This window comes from Trichosurus vulpecula, chromosome 4 (assembly GCF_011100635.1).
Source record: "Trichosurus vulpecula isolate mTriVul1 chromosome 4, mTriVul1.pri, whole genome shotgun sequence".
NCBI classification, from domain to species: domain Eukaryota; kingdom Metazoa; phylum Chordata; class Mammalia; order Diprotodontia; family Phalangeridae; genus Trichosurus; species Trichosurus vulpecula.
In genome coordinates, this window is record NC_050576.1 from 269012186 (window position 1) to 269032600 (window position 20415).

The following is a 20415-nucleotide window of genomic DNA, read 5'->3' on the forward strand; positions in this document are numbered from 1 at the left end:
CTCACTCTTATTTCCAGTTCCTTGACTCCTTCCAGTTCATCATCCCAGCCACAGTGTCACCATCTTGATTCTATAGTTAACCAGATCAATTATACACTGCCCGTACTTCTGAATCCTTGCCTTATCACTGCTGATGCCTTGCAAAACCTCAATCTTAGGTGACTGTGTCATCTGCCTTTCCCATCCCTCCTCATGGGCTACTTAACAGCTCAACAGGAAGTTATGTAAGTCATCTACAAACTCATTATTATCCAATCTCATCCGGACCCTCAATTCTACCCAGGTATACTTTATTTTTTCTTGACTGACATCACAATCCTAAAAATGTCCCAGATCTTCTCCTCTCCTCAAACCCCTTAAACACTTCTCTCTTAGCAGAAAACCTCATCTCTCACTTTGCTGAGAAAAGAGGCTAACCACCATATGCCCCTTTTCTCATACTTCTTACTCCTCTACCCTCTTTTTTTCCTCCTCTTTTGCTCCTCAGAGGAAGAGCTGGCTTTTCTTCCTTGCAAAGACCAAGCCCTTTATCTGTGCCCTTTCTCCTCACTTTCCTCCACAGTAAAATGAGGTTAATGATAGCACCAACCTCCCAGGGTTGTTGTGGGGATCAAATGCAATATTTGTAAAGTGCTTAGCACAGTGCCTGGCCTGTAGCAAGATCATAATGTTTCCTTTCTTCCTATTCCCTTTTGTCTCCTCCATGAGCATGTTCCTTCCTACATTTCTTCTTTCTAAGTTTTGATCTTTATCTACTAATCTCTTCCCTGTTGCCTACAAATATGCCCATGTCTGTGCATCCTTGGTACTGCTACATTCTCAAGCATTATCCTATATATTTTTTCCTTCCCAAGTCAAACTTCTAGAAAATGTTGTCTGTGTTCACCACTACCCTTCTCTTATCGACTGTTCAATGAATGACTGAGCATTAATTGTTTACTGTGTGCCAGCCACTGGGCAAAGTTAAGAGTCAGCAAAACTGTCTCTGCCCTCAAGGAGCTTAAGTTTTAACGGGGGAAGACAACAGATAAAAGGAAAATATTGGGGATGGGGGAGGAGTGAAGCATGTGCTCAGTGGCGGGGTTTGAAAATGGCCAGGAATGAAAGAAAAATCACACATGAAGTGCTTGGTATGTGCAAAGCGTGAATGACAGAGAGGCCTGGTTCTGGGAAAGGTAAGGCAAAAGCTTATCAGACCACAGCATTCCAGGGGCAGAGTCCAGGTTCTCATGGGAGACGCTTGAGGAAGATGAACAGAGATCAGGTGGCATGATTTTGAAGTGGCTGGGAAATCTCAACCTTTTGAAATTGGTCCTCTTATCCCTCCCAGTCTCTCTAAAAACCACTTCCTTGAAGGTTACTAATGATCTTTTAACTGCTAACTCAAAGACGTTTTCTCAATCTCAATCCTCAACCTCCCTGACTTCTCCAAAATTTTTGACACTGACCACTCCCCACGATCTGCTAGATTCTTTCTCCTCCCTTGACTTAACAGGGAGCCCTTAACAGGACTCATTTCTGGCTCTGCCTGACCTGCCTAACCACTTCTCAGGCTCTTGTGCTGGATCATCATACAGTTCTCCTGCCTGTCTTGATATGTTCCTCTTTAAACTACCTTCTGTTTACTTCTCTAAAGGTGTGCAAGCTTCTTGGGGCCTGGGATTGTACTGATTTTTGCCCTTGACTCCCCAGGACCTATCTATTTTGCACACAGTATGTACTTAATAAATCTTGAACTAAGTTGCCAGTTTTAAAGTCAAACTGAAAACTTTCTGTGCTATTATTGTTGTTCAGTCTTGTCTGACTCTTTGTGACCCCATTTGGGGTTTTCTTGAGAAAGATACTGGAATGGTTTGCCAATTCCTTCTCCAGATCATTTTACAGATGGGGAAACTGAGGCAAATAGGGTTAAGTGATTTGCCCAGGGTCACACAGCTAGCAAGAATCTGAGATGAGTCGTCCTGACTCCAGGCAGGTTCTCTATTTAGCACTTTGTCCATGCATGCATGGTTTGTCTCCCCCACAGACAGCCACAAGAATTTAGTAAGCTCCCTAAGAATAGGACTTTTTTCTTTTCTTTTTTTTTTGTCTTTCTATCCCATTCATTCAACAGAGTCTCTTGCATTTAACTGGTAGGTTAATGTTTATTTTTACTCAATTGGATCCTGGCTCTAGAGCTGGAAGGAGCATCAGAGCCCATCTAGTACAGTCCCCTCATTCTACATGTAGGGAAAAGGAGATTCAGGGGGGTAAGGGACTTGCCCTAGGTCACATAAATAAGAAGGGAGGGGAGAGGAAATAAGCATTTATATTGTGTTTACTATGTGCCAGGTACTGCTGAGGACTTTTACAAATACTATCTCATCTGATCCTCACAATAACCACGAGGAAATTGAGGCAAACAGGGTTAAATGACTTGCCCAGGGTCACACAGCTACAAAGTGCCTGAGGCTGTATTTGAACTCAGGTCTGCCTGAATCCAGACCCAGCATTCTATCCACTGTGCTACCCAGCTGCTCTCCTATGTGAAGATATAAAAACATGTGAAAAAAATTTTCTGAGAAACCCCATTAATTAATAAATGTGTGGTAGAAGAACTAGATCCTAGGGTCCTGCTGTACACAAGTTGGGCTAGTTTTCTCCTAAAAAGGCAGAAAAGCTGTCTCTGGGACTTGTGTAGTCCAGCTTCCTAGCTGCCCAGGCATAAAAAAAGAGAGAAAGCCACTGGGAGCATCTACAAATTAGCTTCCCCTTCTCACCAGATGATTTTCAGCGTGGAGGTGAAAGGAGCTGCGTCTACTTAAACCAGTGCAGTGTTCCTGCTGAATTCCTTCCCAACATTCTTTCTATGCTGTGGCTAAGTAAACTTCCTTTGGCTAACTATTAGATGGACACTCTTGGTGCCGGTATTGAACCTGAACTTCCAGGCCGGCATCAGTCAGTCAGTAAACATTTATTAAATGCCTACTAAGTATCAGGAACGATGCTAAGCACTGGGGATACAAAGAAAGGAAGACTCTGCTCCCGAAGAGCTCACAATCTAAAGAGGAAGACAACACGCAAATGACTTAAGCTATATGCACGAAAAAATTGGAAATAAGCAATGGAGGGAAGACATTAGAATGAAGAGGGATTGGGAAAAGCTTTCACTAGAAGGTGGGACTTTGGCTGGGAGGTGAAAGAAGCCAGGGAGCCTGGAAGCAGAGATAAGGAGGCCTGGGGGGCAGCCAGCAAAAAGATAACAATTCTGGAGCTGAGGAATAACAAAGAAGCCAGTGTCACTGGATTGAAGAGGATGGCCCTGTAAAGTCTGAGATGGGGAGGGAGGTTATGGAGAATTTCAATGAGATGGGCTACCCTTCTTTCCACCCAGATTTTCTGCCGGGAACAGGGCAATGGTTTATCCCATGCATAATAGCTTTTAAACTATCAGATCCAATATAGGCATGGATTTGTAAAGGAAATTGGAGACCTCAAGTCTAACATATTAAAAAGATTCAATTTCTTAAACTTTTCAGTTTTTGTGATGAAATTATTTTTCTTCCTAACCTCACTTTGTTTTAATTCCACAATCCTCCCTCTAATATGTGGCCTCCAAGCACAAAGGGGAAGGAAGTAGAATATACTCCCCCATCTGGTACTCCCTAAAAATCATACTTAAAAAGTGCTAGGGCAGGCATGCTTTTCCCAGAACTCCCAGGAGAGCTCAGACACATTTGCAATCAGCAGTGGAGCTACAGGTAGGCAGCATGGGGAAAGCACCTCTTTACCCTTCCACCCACCCCCAAGAAATCGCATAGAAGCAAACTAGAAATCCATGTTTTGCTCAGAATGTTCCCTAGTTTATCAATCTTGTTGGAACAAATTTGTGTTTTAAAAATACCCATTGCAGCAGAACTGACTGTACTTGCTAAAATTGAGGACTTTAAAAAACTTTAAAAGCTCCTTTTATTTTGGTCTCATTACCCTTAGGACCATTTTCTATTTGCCCTGTGGCCTAACCCTCCTTTATGTCTTTTTTCTGTTATTTGAATGTGGGCTCCATAGGAGAAGGTACTGACTTGCTTTTAGCTATATTCCCAGCATTCAGCAAAAGCTTGGCACATCTAAGTGCTTAATTAATACTTTTTCTTTCATTTTCTTTTGCTAAGTGTCACAGTGGGTCAGAAAGACTGGACATAGTGTGCCAGGAAGCACAGTTCTTACAGCACTTGGCTTAGCGGGGAGCTTGGTGGTGCCGGAAGGAGGCTCTGAGGGACATTCTAAGGACCCAAAAGGTTGTGGTCTCCAAGTATGCCCCAAACTGAACTTGGAAGTGAAGAAGGTATGCCATAGGAAGCCCCTGCCAGTAGCTTGTGACAGCCCAGGGTCTCTCCATGGTTTGTAGTCTTGACCTGTGCCTGCAAACTTAGCTTTTTATGTTGTCTTGACTTTGTTGTTCATTCGTTTCCGTTGTTTCTGACTCTTTGTGATCCCATTTTGGGTTTTCTTGGCAAAGATAATGGGGTGGTTTGCCATTTCCTTTTCCAGCTCATTTTACAGACAAGGAAACTGAGGCAAACAGGGTTAAGCGATTTGCCCAGTATGGTCTGAGTCCAGATTTGAACTTGGGTCTCCCTGACTCAAGGCCCTGTGCTCTATTCACTATGTCACCTAGCTGCCCTCTCTTGATTACTGTATCCTAGTTTATTGCTTGAGAATAATCTTTAGGCCCGCAGTTGTCATTCTGCATGACTTGGATGGAGCAACTGGTACCCAGTCAGCTGTTCTGTGCAATTCTGGCTCTATGTCTTCATCTCATGAGAGGTACAGCTCTTGCCCCAAGCTTAGCTTTGGGAGGGAGCAGAAGGAGGCAGATCTGTTCTTAGCCTTGAGATCACACCTTGGAAAATTCTCATAATGGAGTTTTAAGAACCATAAAAAAGAATGATACTTTTGGTCACAACACTTTAATTCTGCTGTATTTTACTTGATTCCCTGTGCCCATCCAAATGGCCACCTAGTTGTACTACACTATTCTTAGACTTGTTGATTATGTAACCTTTTACTTTCTGGCTAAGACATTACTGGTAAAAATTAATCCTTATTTCCTTAACTTATTGGACCTAGCTTCATGTCCTCTCTCAGCACCCTATTCTTAATGAAACAAAATTACCACACATAAAAATACTTTAGTATGTTGATTTGCTAGGCTTACAATGAATAATATGAGTAAAATCCCAGAATGTTAGATCCATGATTTTTTAAACGCTTAGTATATGTATTTAGCATATGTTTTTATTGAATGTGAGAAGAACAGAGTAAAATGCACTATTATTTAGTCAGGGTAATTTAGGTAGAGGTTCCTGACTACCAGGTATTCCTGGAAAGTAGCTATATGCCAAATTCACAGAATTATTATATTTTCCCTTTTGACTATCCTGCTATATGTTCAAGGTTACAACTATAAAGTACAAGACATTATTTATTAACTCAGCCTTCTCTTCATATACTGTATTCCTAAAGATTGTAAGTTAAGGGATGGCATTTGTCTAAACTTAGGATTGTTTTATTTTTCCCTTTCAAACCTTGTATACAATGATGGATGTTTTATGTGCAAAAATTTTAGTCACCATAGATATTTAGATGTTCATGCTAACTGTAACAGTAATTCATTGTATACTGAAAACTGAGTGATAACTCAGAGGTTGCATTTCTTTAATTGATGCATTTGTACTTTTAATATGTATCTAAATTCATGAATCATTTTATTTAGAAGGCCAAACAGGCAATAATATTTGAGTGAAGTTAGAATAAATTACATTTAGGCACTACTTCGAGAGTTGGCTAGAAGGCATCTCACCTTTTTTCCCTCGATACATCTTTGAATGTATTTATGATTTAGGGGATAGGAGCTATAAAAGTTTTCTTTTGCAACTAATACCATTATACAATATTGTTATACAATATAGCAAAACCTAAATGAATAATTTATTTCAAAATGTACATACGTTAATGACTTAACTTTTAGAAAGCTTCAATTAATATCTAATTTAGTTGCCACAAAATGCCTTGTTTATCTGTAATCTTTCATCAGTCCGTAAGACACTACTTGCTTTTTGAGGTGACTCACCACACCCTAGACTAGACCTTCTCCACACAGCCAAAGTAAAATTGATGATTGTGGAAGTTACATAGATATAATTTTAAAATTACAGTATTTTGTTTTGGTCAAGACCTGTCATTTCATCAATGTGGGGAATTCTGCCTGTGGAAATTTCCTCTCATTCTGCAGATTGGCAACCCTCTGTAATTGACAGTCTCAGAGAGTTGCCTGGGGCATGGAGAGTTTGGTGACATGCCTTTTGGTTAGGAGGAAGCCAGGTAGGACTGTGAACCTAGATCCCCCTGACTTAAGGGCTGGCCTTGGATTCACTCTGCCATGTTGCCTCTAGGAGTATATGTTCCCGTATGTTTGTTTGTTTGAAGGTGAGGAAAACAACTTGGTAATGCTTGCTGATAAATTTAAAGCAAGCATTCCTGAGGTTGAGAAAGGTAGTAGGAACATACCTAGGTTACCATTTTGTTCTTTCCCTCAAAATATCCCATTGAAAAAACTATAGCTCTCACCTTACTCAGAAGCATTTAGGCCTCTTCAGAAAGACCAGTAATTATTGTCTTATGAAAAAGAGGCAGAAAAAAAAATTAGTTGTTTTTCTTTCTTTCTCTTTTAAAGGTTACTTTGGTGTGTATGTAATGGCTGTAATGACTCATACTTGAAAGAAAAATGAGGTTGAAACAACACCCACAGAAGGCTGTCCTGACTGTGGCAGAACAAAACAGACAGAAATATAAATGATTCTATCACTGAGCTTTTGGAATGACCGGTGTCTTTTGAATGACTGTTTCATTGTTGAACTGCAGAGGCTTTTCACTGAATGAGTTTGCTTCTATGCGATTTCTTGGGGGAGAAACTACTTGAATGCAGAAAACCAAACCACCGTACAATAACTCCCAAGTGGTAATCCTTCCTAAGCCCACTTCCATAAGCAAACATCAGGTCTTTGTCAAGGTGAAGTGCCACATTTATTGTATACCTCCTGGGGCAGGAGAAGCTGGGGCCATGGTCTCCAGCCAAAGTTTCTGCCTCCCCAAGCTCCACTCTGCCAGCCCACCCTGTGAGAAGGTGGGGGGGGGGGCGGCGCCAAGCCTATTTATGGTAGTTTTTATGCACCTTTAACCATTTAACATATATAAACTGTGTTACCATTTTTATTATTTTTTTAATTGTGTCACTGATGAAGGTTTTGAGTGTTGTGGCCCTAATGCCACTGTCCCCACAATCTCTGTGGTTTTTGTTGCCTGATTTTACACAGAGAACTCATATGCTGATTATAGAAAGAACTAAGCATATAATGGAATGAAGGATTGGTGAATTTGGAGTCAAAGGGCCTAGGTTCAAACCTGGGCTCTATTACTTATCTCTCATGAGGTTCTAGACAAATGACTTCACTTCTCTGCATTTCAGGTTATCTGTAAAATAAGGAGGGTGGGCTAGATGGTTCCTAAGAGTATTTCCAGCTCTAAATTTATGACCCTATGACTATATTAACAGAAGGTTTAGAAAACTAAATAAAATATTTGCATCAAATAATTTAGACCCAAAGCATATTTTTTTCATTACTTCTTTCAATAAGCATTTAATCCTTTTACTTAACCACTGAGCAGTCTCAGATGCTCTCTCCTCTCCTTGCTTCCATGACTCTGCTCTCTTGTGGTTCTCCTAGCTTTCTGATCATGCCTTTCTAGTCTCCTCCAACTCTTTCTTCCAACTACTGGGCAGGCTCTGTCCTGGACTCTTTTCTGTCTATATTCTTTCCATAGGTGAAGCCATCAGGAAGAGAGCAGCAATAGTATGGAGATCAGTTTGGCTAGAACCACTCCACGTTCCCCTTACACAACAGTGCATACCCCTTGTTCTTGCCCACTCCTGGAAGGTTCTCCCTCCTCACATCTGCCATCTAGAATCCCTGAACTTTCTTCAAGGCACAGATTCAGGGGGCCATCTCCTACTAAAAGCTCTTCCTAAGGGTGAAATGCCTCAGTGTTAGAGCTCTCTTTATAGTTTTAAATAGAAAATTATATTTACTCTGCATATATTTATCTGTGAACATATTTTCTCCAATAGTAAAGTCACTGAGGCTGGGGAAGTTTCACTTTTGTCTTTAGATGCCCAGAGTCTGGTATATAACAGAGGCTCACTAAATAATCAATTGAGTTCCCAAGGCTTCAATGATCAACTCTATAGAAATGGTTCCTAAATTTATACATCCAGGCCTAATCTCTCACCTGAAATCTATTCTTCTGATACCAACTATGTTTCTACCAGAATGTCCCATAGCTATCTAAAACTTCTAAATCCTCCCCCCGCCCCCCAGCTCTAATCTTAATTACCTGTCTGACTCAGACAAATCACTTAACCTCTCCTGGCCTGCATTTCCTCATCTGTAAAATGAGGGAGGTGGCCTAGATGACCTCTAGGGTAAAGTCTAGCTCTAAATCTGTGATACTCTGATCTTAATTCAATCAATCCAAAAGCTTTTATTAAGCCCTTTCCACATGCCAGACATTGTGTTAAACACGGAGGAGACAACGAAAGGTAAAAGGCAGTTCTTGTCCTCAAGGAGTTCACATACTAACAAGGGAGATAAGATGTAAATAACCCAGTAATATAACACAGGACATGGGTAGTCTGCTGAAGGCAATTACTACTAACCCTCTAGTCAGTTACTCAGGTTCATAGCTTTGAAAGGATTCTTGACTCTTCCTTCCCTCTCCCTTAACCCCCACAATTAATCAACTGCTAAGTACTGTCGATTTCCTAATATTTCTAACATAGCCTCCATTCTAGTTCAGGTCCACCCCTTATCTGGACTATTAAAATAGCCTCCTAAATAACCCTTTTGTATGTAGTCTCTCTCCTCTCTAATCTCTTCTCCAGAGCTGCCAAACTGTTGCTAAAATACAACTGTGATCCTATCTGTCTATTCAAAAATCCTAATGGCTCTCTATTGCCTCCAGGATAAAATACAAACATGCCTGACTGGCATTTAAAATCTTTCAACTAATCAAACAAGCCTTTAAGTCCCCTGACTTACCAGACACTATGTTGAAAAATGGGCATACAAGTACAAAGGTGAGAGGACCTCTGCCCTCCAGGAGCAGAGCATTCCTCTACTGGAGGAATACACCATCCTACTAAGAAGTCAAAACAGTGATCAGTGTGGGACTGGGCAGCACTCAGAACTGGGGCAACCAGAAAGAATCTCTTGAAAGAGACAGCAGCATGTGGGCTGAGTGTCGAAGGGAGCTGGGGTTTCCAAGAGCAGGAAATAATGAAGGACAGTGTTCCTGTTGGTATGGAGAAAGGAGATGAGCAGTCTGACTCAAGAGCAGAGTATGTGATTCGGAAGCCTGGGAAGAGGCTGCTGCCAGACTAGCAAGGTTTTTATGTGTCAACCATTGGAGTTCATATTTTATCAAAAAAGTAATGGGGAGTCACTGAAACTTCCTGAGCAGGGCAGTGAAACAGTCAGAGCTATGTGTTAGGAATAAAGAATTTCAGATGACCTGGAAAGAAGAAAGCCTGGATGACTAAGGGAGGAGTGATTAGATTCTGAACTAGGATGGTTATGGTGAGAATGATGTGAGAGATGCTGAAGAGCTGGGACCACAAGACAGCAAGTGAATGTGCCAGGCACTTTCCAAGTATCTTATTTCTTCCACACAAAAACCTCATGAGGTAGGTTCTTATCTATGTTTCACAGCTGAGGGTACTGAGGAAGACAGAGGTTAAGTGATTTGGCCAGATCACAGAGCCAGTAAATGTCTCAGGCTGGATATGAACTCGGGTCTTCCTAACTCCAGGCCAACCAGTTGCTTCCAAAAGCAAATAGGAAGAGCAGAGTCCTGACTATGAACCTGGGTGACGAGAAGAAAGATGACATTCTCAAAAGAAATAAGGGGAGAATGACAAATGGGGAGGCTAGGGAAAGCTTTAGGGGGAAAGATCATAAATTTGGTTTTGGACATACCAAGTCTGAGAGGCCTATGGGGCAGCCAGGTGTCAAGCAAACAGGTTCAGACACTAAGGAGGTAAGACTGGATGTTTAGAGACAAGAGGTGAATCCATAAGAGATGATAATACAATCAACAAGCACTTATACCTTTGTCATATACTTTGTATAAGGCATATAGAAGTATTTAAGAAAAAAAAGAATATAAATAGATACAAAGTACTTAACTACAGCTGACAGGCTCACCAAGATAAAAGTGGAGACTGAAGGGAAGGTCCAGGATAGTGCCTCATAATACAGAAAACTGCATTTTCCATAGATGATTCACACGGAGACCAATTAGAACTGGTCCAACAGATAGGAAGATATATATATATATATATATATATATATATATATATATATATATATATATATATATATATATATACACACACATACATATACCATGAGAACCCAGGAGAAAGGAATATCTAGAAATGATAGTCAACTAGGTCAAACACAACAGAAAAGTCAAGATGGATGAGAATGGAGAAAAGGCCACTGGATTTAGCAAAGAATGGTTGGCCATGGATAGGTGAATAAGAGTGGAGTTGAGTCCTGAGTCCTTGGTGATCTTGGAGAGGCCTGTTTCAGCTGAATGGGATGCAAGCCAGAGAAACCAGGGTCTGAGAAGTGAGTGGGAGGCAAAATGAGTATAAACAGCTTTTTTTTCTAGTTTGACTGTGAAAGTAAGGAGAGATAGAGGGTGTTTGTGGGAAGGGACAAGTAGAATCACAAGAAGGCTTTTTAAGGCTGGAAGAGAGTTGGCTATCTTGGAAGACAGTCAGGAAGGAGTCAGCAGATTAGGCAGAGTTTGAAGGAGACAGAAAGCATATTCAAAGGGGCAAGATCCTGCAGGATATGGGTAAGGATGAGATCAAGAACCTAAAGGATTGGAATTGGCGAGAAAGATACCCTTATCCCCCATACTAGAGCAAAGGAGGAGAGGATAAGAGATGATACAGAGGGTAATCTGAAGTACCAAACTGGAGAGGAGGGCAAGTTTCACTACACAGCTCCCACCTGCCTCTCCAGCCTAATTTCAAATTATTCCACTTCAAAACTCTCTGCTTCAATCAAACTGGTGTTGCTGTCTGTTCTATATTGATACGCTTATCTCCTATGGCCACTGTCTCCACACTTCATCTCCTGGAATCCAGAGCTTCCTTCAAATCACGGCACAAACTCCACTCCTCTTCCTCCGGAGCTCTTAGAGACGGGAGGGGCCTTTAAAGATAATCTAAACCAGAACCCCGAGGCTTAAGTGACTCGTTTGAGATTTAAACCCTGGTCCCTAGCTGCTCCAAAATGCCTGATTCTCCAGGCCAGTGGATCAACAGCACTCTTTTCCCTCCAGCAATGACATTGTAATTCAAACTATTAGTCAGCCTGGAGGCAGAATAAGCACAGGCGACACAATAAATGCTGGCGAATGGCCCTTGGGGGGTGGGGGTGGGAGGTAAGGCTCAAGTGACCATCCTGGAGAAAGTGGCCCTTGAACTTGGTCTTCAAAGAAACTTGGGATTCTAAGAGCCAGATGTAAGGAGGGAGGGAATTCCTGATACAGGGACAACCAGCACCAAGCTATGGAAACCAAGTGCCATGTAGGAAAAAAACAGTAAAAAGGCCACTTTGGCTGAAGCTACATGGAAAGAGGCAGGGGCCAGGATGTGAGGGACTATTTTTGCTTTTTCTTTGTATTCCCAAGCTTAACAGTACCTGGTACATAGTGTTTAATAAACGCACACGACTGATTGGCTGACAGACCACAGAGTTAATAGAACTGTGCTTTAAGAAGACTATGTGGAAGACAGACTGCAAACAGGAGAGACTTGGGGTAGGGAAGCCAATTAGAAGACTACTGCCTCTTTACTTTCCATCTGTAGCCCTGCCTGGATTTAACCCCAGGACAAGCTCTTCACCTTTAAACTCACCACCATTCAGCAAACTGCAACCTTCACTGACCCCATCTCCCTCAGCCTCTCCTCCCCTCTGGTTGGAGGGCTGGAGGATGCAGTGCCAAACTCCTCCCAATGCCTTCCTTTATTGAGGGCAGAAAAAGGACTCTCAGCTCCTTCCACTTTGCATCTGTCACCCTGCCTGGTCTCTACTCCAAGATACTTTCTGGTGTCCAGTCCTGTCTCTACTTCCACTCCCACTTTCCCTTCCTCTTTTGTGTGTTGTCTCCCCTTTTAGATTCTAAGCTCCTTGAAGGCAGGGACTATTTTTCTATTCATTGTAACCCCAGCACTTAGCAGTGCCTGGCACTAAAGCAGGCGCTTAACATTTATTGGATTGGACAGTAGACATCAGAGCTGTTCAGTGTCTAAATTAACATAGAAGCCATGGCAGAGGAGAGAAGGGTATACAGGCCAGAAATCTTAAGGAGACAAAATTGACAAGACCTCGCAAGTGATTGGCTGTGTGGAATGAGTAAGAGTGAGGAGAATAGAATATCGCTGAGTTTGGGGTGTATCAGAAACTGTAAGGATCATGATGTCTCCGAAGGAAATAGGGAAATACAGAAAAGGTATGGGGTTAGAGGGGAAAGATGAGTCGTTTTTAGACATGCTGATTTTAAGATGCTTGTGCAAACTGAGATCCAGTTCAAAATGTTCAACAAGCAGTTAATGATACATAGCTAGAGCTCAGGAGACATAGGTTAGATATATTGATGTGGCCATCATCTATATGGATAATAATTACCAAGACACACCAAATGAGGCAATGTAGAGAAGGAAGAACTGGGAGCCTAGGAAAAGAGTCTTGGGGCATATACCCACAGCTGGAGGGCTTGATAAGGATGATGGGCAAGCAAAGGAGGGGTCAGACAGGTAAGAGAACTGAGACAGAGAAGTTACATAATCCCAGGGAGGATACAGTATCCAGGAGGAGACAGTGGTTAGCCGGGTCAAATGTTACATTGCAAAGAGTTGTCCAGAAGGATGACAACTAACAAAAGGTCCTAGGACTTTACCATGAAGTAGTCTCTGGCAACTTTGAAGAAATCTGTTTCAGCTGAATGAGGAGGTCAGAAGTCAAATGCAAGAAGCGAAGGAGTGAGAGGAGAGGAAGTGGAGGCAAAGCTGGCAGGCAGCTTTTCTTCTGTCTTCATTTGCTTGTGTATGCTGCTATATCTACCAACAGAATGTAAGCTCCTCAAGAGCAGGGACTGCTTTTATCTGCAGAACCTAGCACAGTGCCCTGCCCACAGCAGGTACCTGAGAGTGGTTTAATTTGAAGAGGGAGAAGCCACTAACAACTAAAGGAATTGGGAAAGTGTTCAAAAGGTGAAGGATTAGAAGAAGCAGAGGCGAGAACAGGCCATTCCTGGTCTGGAGGATGCCGTCCAACAGCAAAAGGACAGGAGACAATGCTGCGTTCAGGCAAGAAATAGACCTGAGAGAGACTGGAATGTAGAGTTTGTGAAGGTGACTAACTTTAAATGTCTGAGCAGGGAGACTGCTAGAGTTAAATGTGAAAGAGCTTTAAATGCTAAGCTGAAGAGTTTGTATTTCATCCTAAAGGTAATAGACAACCACAGAAAACTAGGGACAAGAGGGTGACAAGGTCAGAGTCGTGCCACATAAATATTAATTTGTCAGCTGTGGGTAGAACAGATCAGACATTGGAGACTAAAAACCAGGTCATCAATCAGGCCGTGATAATACTTAAGAAAGAAGTCAGATTACTGCTATAATTTCTAGTCGAATACCAACAAAACAGAAAGGTCCCCAATTTTGATTCCATCGATTTTACAATCTCTTTAAAAAATTTTTTCATTTTAAAAAAATCTCACATTTATGTGATATGCCAAGGCCTTACAAGGTATTTTCCTCACAGGTACCCTGAGATAGTAATATAAGAATTATCTTCATTTTATAGATAAGAAAACAGACCTAGAGAATGTAAGCGACTTGTTTATGGTTACACAGCTAAAGTATATCGGAGATGGAATTCAAACCCAGGTGCCAGGCTCCAAGTCCAGAAATAATCCTAACAGGTCCATCCTCCTTGTGGCTTAGGTAGCAGCTGTCCTTGGGTTATTTCCAAAAAGAACTCTCTTCTCCCTAGCTCCATGTACGTGAAGCAAAGTTTCTTCAAGCATCTTAAAAGCATCCATCAAGCACAGTGAATTCCTCACTTGAAAGTACCTTTTTTTTCTCCCTGTATTTCTAATGATAAAATTTGGCAAAACACTTTTAGATTCATACTTTTTAAAAAAATCACTCTTACCTATGTTAAAAACTTTTAAAGTCAAAGGTAAGATTACAATTCATTATATTAGCAGATTTCCACAAGCCACAAATGGAACTCAGTTCTGCTTTAGTCACAAGTATTCCAAGTACACAAATCTACTAAAAGTAACAAAATTCAAAAATAAAAAGTCTCAGCTAACAGACGTGTTGGTATCTCTGCAACCTTATACATACTATGTTTAAAATGTAGAGAGTGGGCTTCTAGAAATTCATGTATTATTTTGTTAGTGATAAGATCACTTAGAATGATGAATAAAAGTGAATGGTTCTATCTAGATAATTTTTCCACCAAATCCCCGAGTGGTAACAAGAGCAAAATGGTTCTTAGATGCAGAAAATGAGATACTAGAATAATCATGTGAGACCTATTAATATTGAAACCAGGTAGCAAAATTAAATAATTCAATAGTAATACAGTAAGTTTGTAGAATACAGGGTTCTAAACTTGATAGATTTCAGGGAGTCTGTGAAATTTGATGGGGAAAAAATCCTCTAAGTGAAATTTAGCATTTCCTTCAATTATAAAGGTATGCAATAAACATTATTCTTAGCAAAGGGCTACAGGCTTCACAAGACCTGCCAAAGAGGTCCATGACACAGAAAGGGTTAAGAACCTCTGTTCTTAAACAAATAACTTCTTTCCCCAAGACTACATTAAAAAAAAAAGTACTGAAAGAGACAAAGGAAGATGAGAGACCAGAGAACATTTGGCACCAGTTCAAGCAGTAGTTAACAGCAGGAAGTAACAGTTTTGTAAGGGATGAACCTTTCATTGCTATAGGTGCCCAAAAAGGTTTGGGAGGAAAAAGAAGAATGAAGCAAGGATGCTGGCTAGTCAGCCACCTCGTGCTCCATATGCATCCCCTCAGGAAATGGTCCAGTTCTGGTTGATCCCCTTGGATACGTAAAGGCAGACCCAGAGTATGTGCTTTGGTGAACAGTTCTGCTCAATTATTCCTATTAATAAAGACCTCAGGTGGCACAAGTCAGTTCCAGGACAAGGGTATAGTAAACCAAACTTTCAAAACTAGAATGTCCAAAGATTCAGTCCTAATAATAATAGCTAACATTTCTATAGCACTTACAATGTGCCAGGTGCTGTGCCTCATAAGCACTTTTACAATTATTATTTCATTTGATCATTACAACAACCCTGAGAGGCAGGTGCTCTTATTATCCCTATTTTTACAAATGAGGAAACTAAAGCAAAGAGGTTAAGGGACTTGCCCAGGGTCACACAAGTATCTGGGATAGGATTTGAACTCAGATCTTTAGGACTCAAGATCCAGTGCTCTCTCCTGTGCCACCTCCCAGTGCCCAATCCCTATATGATCTCCCTTGGGTCTGGGGCTTACATAAACCCAGAGTAAATCATACTGTTTGGATTTTACTCACCACAATATTAAACAGACAAATTATGGTTCAATGGATAGTAAGGGCAACGTTGCAAAGTAAAAGCACCGTGGAAAGAAAAGGAGACTGCAAATAACATTTGTTCTTAGGAAGGTATTTGTAACTTTACCACTAAAATAATCCTAATTCTGCTCACCAAGAAAAAAAAAGAGTGTGTGTGTGTGTGTGTCCTCCCCCTTCCCACACACCCACATTTCGAGTGTTTGCTTTGGTTTTTGGAGGGAGAGGAAGCTCAGTATATAAAGTAAATAACTCTTAACCTGAAGCAATCTTGATCCACAATGGACTTTCTAGAGGAGCTAGTTAAAATACAACTTTTTATATGGGAAAATTAAATACTAGAATGAGTAACTAAGGAAAGTGGTAAAAATGTTCAGTCTTTTAAAGGAAGATCAAGCCTCACATCTCTGGGATGATCTGTGGTAAAGAGACTGGAGAAGCAGAGAGAGAAAAGACAGTAGATTCCCTCCCTTTTCAATAGCCATAGGATTCTCTAAAGCAGAGTCTACAAGCTCCAAAATACTAAGCTGTGTGACTATGGGCAAGTCATTTATATACTTGATAAGCACCCATTTTTCTCATCTGCAAAATGAGGATTGTACTACTTGAGTCAGTCAGTGCAATGGAAGAAGAAGAAAAATGGATTTGGAGTGTGAACGCCTACTTTCACACCAAGGCTCTGACACCGCCGGCAACCTTGCACAAATCTTTGAAACTCCTATCTATAAAGTGAGAGGGGAGGACTAGAGGCTCCAAGATCCCTTCTAAGACCTTTCTTTGCCCAGCCACTAGTGCCTTCCCATTCAAGTTTACGTTGTACTTGACTGCACCTTGTAGACATACATCTCCCATTAGGAGGAGAGTTCCTGGGGGGCAGGGGCTGGCTCCCTTGGGTCTCTGCATCCTCAGCGATCAGCACAAGGAATAGCACAAAATGGCACCGAATAAATGCTCGTTGATTAATCTATCTTACAGGGCTGTTGTGACCTGAAGCTGTTGCCATACGATTTCCTAGGATCCCCCTGGAGAAGGGACTAAGTGTAGAGAGGGGCCATTTCCCTTCTCCAACAGATCAGCTCAGAGACCCTAAGGTCAGCCTTTTCCACCACTGTCCCCTTCAGCACACCTTCCTAACCCCTCAACTATCTCAAGGCTCTGAGGGATGTGAAAAGTAGCTCATCCTCATAAAAACAGAGTGGGGGACACCTGTTCTACAATGGTAAGTGTGAACCCTCCACTTCTGTGCTATGCCAATGAAAAGTTTGTTTTTTGTAAATGGAAAAAAAAAAACAAGGCGGGGGGAGGGAGAGGAAAACTTCAGGGTTTTCTCTTTCAATGAAAAATATGTTCTACAATCTGAGTAATAAACTTCAGAAAGCACACGATTGATGTCTCTGATGGAATCCTAGCAGAACAGTGACTATAACCGTGATAATTGCAATTCCAGCAGTTGGCTGACATTAGACGGAGGGCCCATTTCCAGGTCTGTATGGTAGAGATGATTTAATCCCACAAAAGAAATAAGTTTCAGTTTTTAAAAAAAGAACTTTAAGCCTCCCCCCATGTCACCCCAGATAATAAAACAAAAGCTTCAATTTTACTGCTGCTTCCTTAAACTGTTATACTGGGGATCCATGTCATGGAGCATAATCATATATGACACCATGCTTGAAAAAGATCCTTCATTAACCAAACCTATAAGATATCCTACTAAATTCTGTGCAAGAACCAAGGCTTGTAGCATGGAGCCGAAGTCCCAATGCCCAATAGATGCTCTGCCTGATTATCAAATAATACTAAAATAGAAAATGGGAAGGAGTAGCTTATACTGAGTGGTTGAGTTTGTGTGTATGTTTTTGACACACTTGGCTCTTATACATACATAAATACATAAACACACACACACAAAGAGCTGTATAATGTAAAATGAGGACCTGTTTTTTTCTATCTGCAGAAAAGGGTGTTCACAATAGCATCTTTTGTCCCAGGACTACAGATTTAGCACCAAAGAGTAGTGTGAGGTCATCTAGTCTTTTTATCAATGAAGAAACTGAGGCCCCTGTGAGCTCTAAATTTCTGATACCAATACACAGATATGAAACATAACACTTCTCACCATTAAGTTTCAGGTAATGAAAATAATTGTATGCCCTAAAATTTAAGTTCAGGGCTAGAAAGTGACAGGTAACCACAGCCAATACCCTGCTTCATTTCCTAGTTTGTAGAAAACTGTTCTAACAAGACTCCAATGGCCATTTAGGGAGAAAAGCAATGGAAAATGTGACACGGTTGTTCGAGGGCACAATTAAATCCCAAATAAACTAAGAAGGGGAAAGAAAAAAAAACAACATACTAGAAGAGGGAAGAAAAGCAAAAATGTAACTAATTTGACAGGGAGCATGGAATACTGGGAAGAATGCTGAATAAATGCTGAGTCTGGAGTCAAATGGCTTGTGTTCGAATCCCAGCTCTGACACTTATCTGCCTAGGTGACCAAACGGTGTTGACTCAGTTTCCTCATCTGTAAAATGAGAAGGCTGAACTAAAAGACTTCTCAGGTCCTTTCCAAATCTATACCTATGATAGTTTTCCAGCTCTTTTAGTAAGAAAAGATCACTGAGGGAGCAGTAAATAAAAATTGTAAAAGAGCAAAATTTTCTATCTTTTCATAAATGTATTTTTAATCATTTCACTTCAAATGAGTTTTGGCACATACCTTTCCAAATGAGAGTCACTCATCTTGGCCACCAAGCTTAACAATTTGGGTAAGCTAAATAAAAATGCACAACTCATTTCAGCAAGATGGCAGAACATCATTTTTTACGCTGGATCTCTAAAATTAACTGAATCCATCACACAATCTTAGACATCTGAGCCTGGGAGGGACCTTGGGGGTCATCCAGTCCGGCCCTCTCATTTTGCAGTAAAGGAAACTGAGGCCCCCAGAATGACCTGCCCAAGGTCCCCCCGGGGTTATCCGTGGCAAGGACGGGCCACTGGACCCCAGACTCAGGAGCCTTCTCACTACGCCAAGTAAAAACAGGTCACTGAGGCGCCAGTGGCAAAGCATTTAGTAAGCGCCTACGGTATGTCGAAGGCTGGGATGACTTGCCCAAGGTCACACAAGCAATTACAAGGGCCAGAGGCAGCAGATGCTCAGCTTTCCCCCGGGATCCGTCAGGCGCGGTACAGTGGAAAGGGAGCTCCGAGGACCAGAGATCCCAAGTTCCAATTCTGCCTCCATCTGAACAGAACAAAGCCAGCAGCCTGGGGGGTAAGGCAGGCTGGGCCCGGATGGCCAGCTGCGGCCCAAGGTCCCAAGCTTGGGTTCGCTGCCGGTATGGGGGTTACCGGTTTGTGGGGTGTCTCCCCCGCTGTTGGATGGGGAGCCCCCGGAGGACATACAGTAGGCGCCTAGTAGATGACCGGGGGCTAAGAGGAGCCTGAGGGCAGGAGAACTCCGAGCCCCGGGAGGAGCCGAACCGAGCGACAGAAAGGAAGCGGCGGCGGCCGCGGCGCCGGGGCCGGCAGCGGGCGAGGGTCGGCGGCGCGCGCAGGAAGCCACCACATCCTGCCCCTCCCACCGGCCCACCCCGCTCCCGTGCGGGCCCTGCCCGAGCCCCCGCCCCGCCCGGCCCCGCCCCGCGCCCACCACGAGGCCGCGGTCGTGGCCCGCGCGCCCGGGCAGGCGGGGCGGGGCCGCCGGGCCTGCCGGCCCCGGAGGGAGCTGGAGCCTGCGCCCGCCGCCCCTGCAGCCCGGGCCACCGCCCCGGCCCCCGGCCGCCCAGCAGCCCCAGCCCTCGCTTACAGATCTTGCCGCGCAGGCTCTGCAGCACGCGGACCTCCGTGTCGGTGGCTTCGGCCACAGCGCCGTTCGCCGCCGCCGCCTCGCTGAGGGGAGCTGCCGCCGCCATAGTGCTACCCCGGCCCCGCCGCAGCCGCCGCCGCCGCCGCCTGCGTAGCCCGGAGAGGCCTGGCGGGGAGGAGGCAGGACTGAGGCAGGGCGGGCCCAATCCCGAGCCTCGGCTCCGCCCCCCGCCCCCGCCGCCGGGCCATCACTCCCTCGGGCCCCGCCCCTCCGCCGCGCCCCCGTCCCTCCCTCAGCCACGCCCAGCCCGAGAGCGCTCCTCGCAGCCGGAGCCGGGTGCGGGGAGTGCGGGGTGCCTAGTAGTCACTCTCTCCTGATGGGGGGTGGGGGAGAAATCCCCGAGCGAAAACCCTGGAGGGTCGGGACTGGCCCCCCAGACCCATCCCTCCGGGCTGCTGTGGCGGTGAAAGGGTCGTCGCTGAACCCCCGGGGTCTGTTAAAGAGGCGACCCCTCCTGGCCGGACCACTCTTCGCGGACAATGCCTGCGGGCTCGCCCGCCGTGCGGAAGCCCATTTCTCGGTCCTCCGTGGGAGCAACTGCGTGGGAGAAGGGATGGGCGGCCCTTAGGAGTAGCATGATGCAGGGCCTGGCATGGAGTAGGCGCCTAATAAGCATTTATTGAATTGGATCTGATGCCTTTGAAGCACCCTGATAAATGGACCGTTCGGAAAGTGCCTAGCCGGTAGCAGGCGCTTAATAAATGCTCTCTGATCGATTGGCGTGATTATCGATGGAAGAACTAGGTTCTGCAATGGTTAGACCGAAAATGCAAATCTT

General features: G+C 43.4%; 1 protein-coding gene across 1 annotated transcript in view; it reads right to left on the reverse strand.

Moving 5' to 3' along the window:
• The window catches only part of RASA2 (RAS p21 protein activator 2), a 142412-nt gene extending 122683 nt beyond the window's left edge, over positions 1-19729 (reverse strand). The window contains exon 1 of the mRNA XM_036757558.1: positions 19578-19729. Coding sequence (XP_036613453.1) covers positions 19578-19683 — 106 coding nt within the window. The 5' untranslated portion in view covers positions 19684-19729. The remainder of the gene's footprint in view (positions 1-19577) is intronic.
• Positions 19730-20415: the final 686 nt, after the last annotated feature.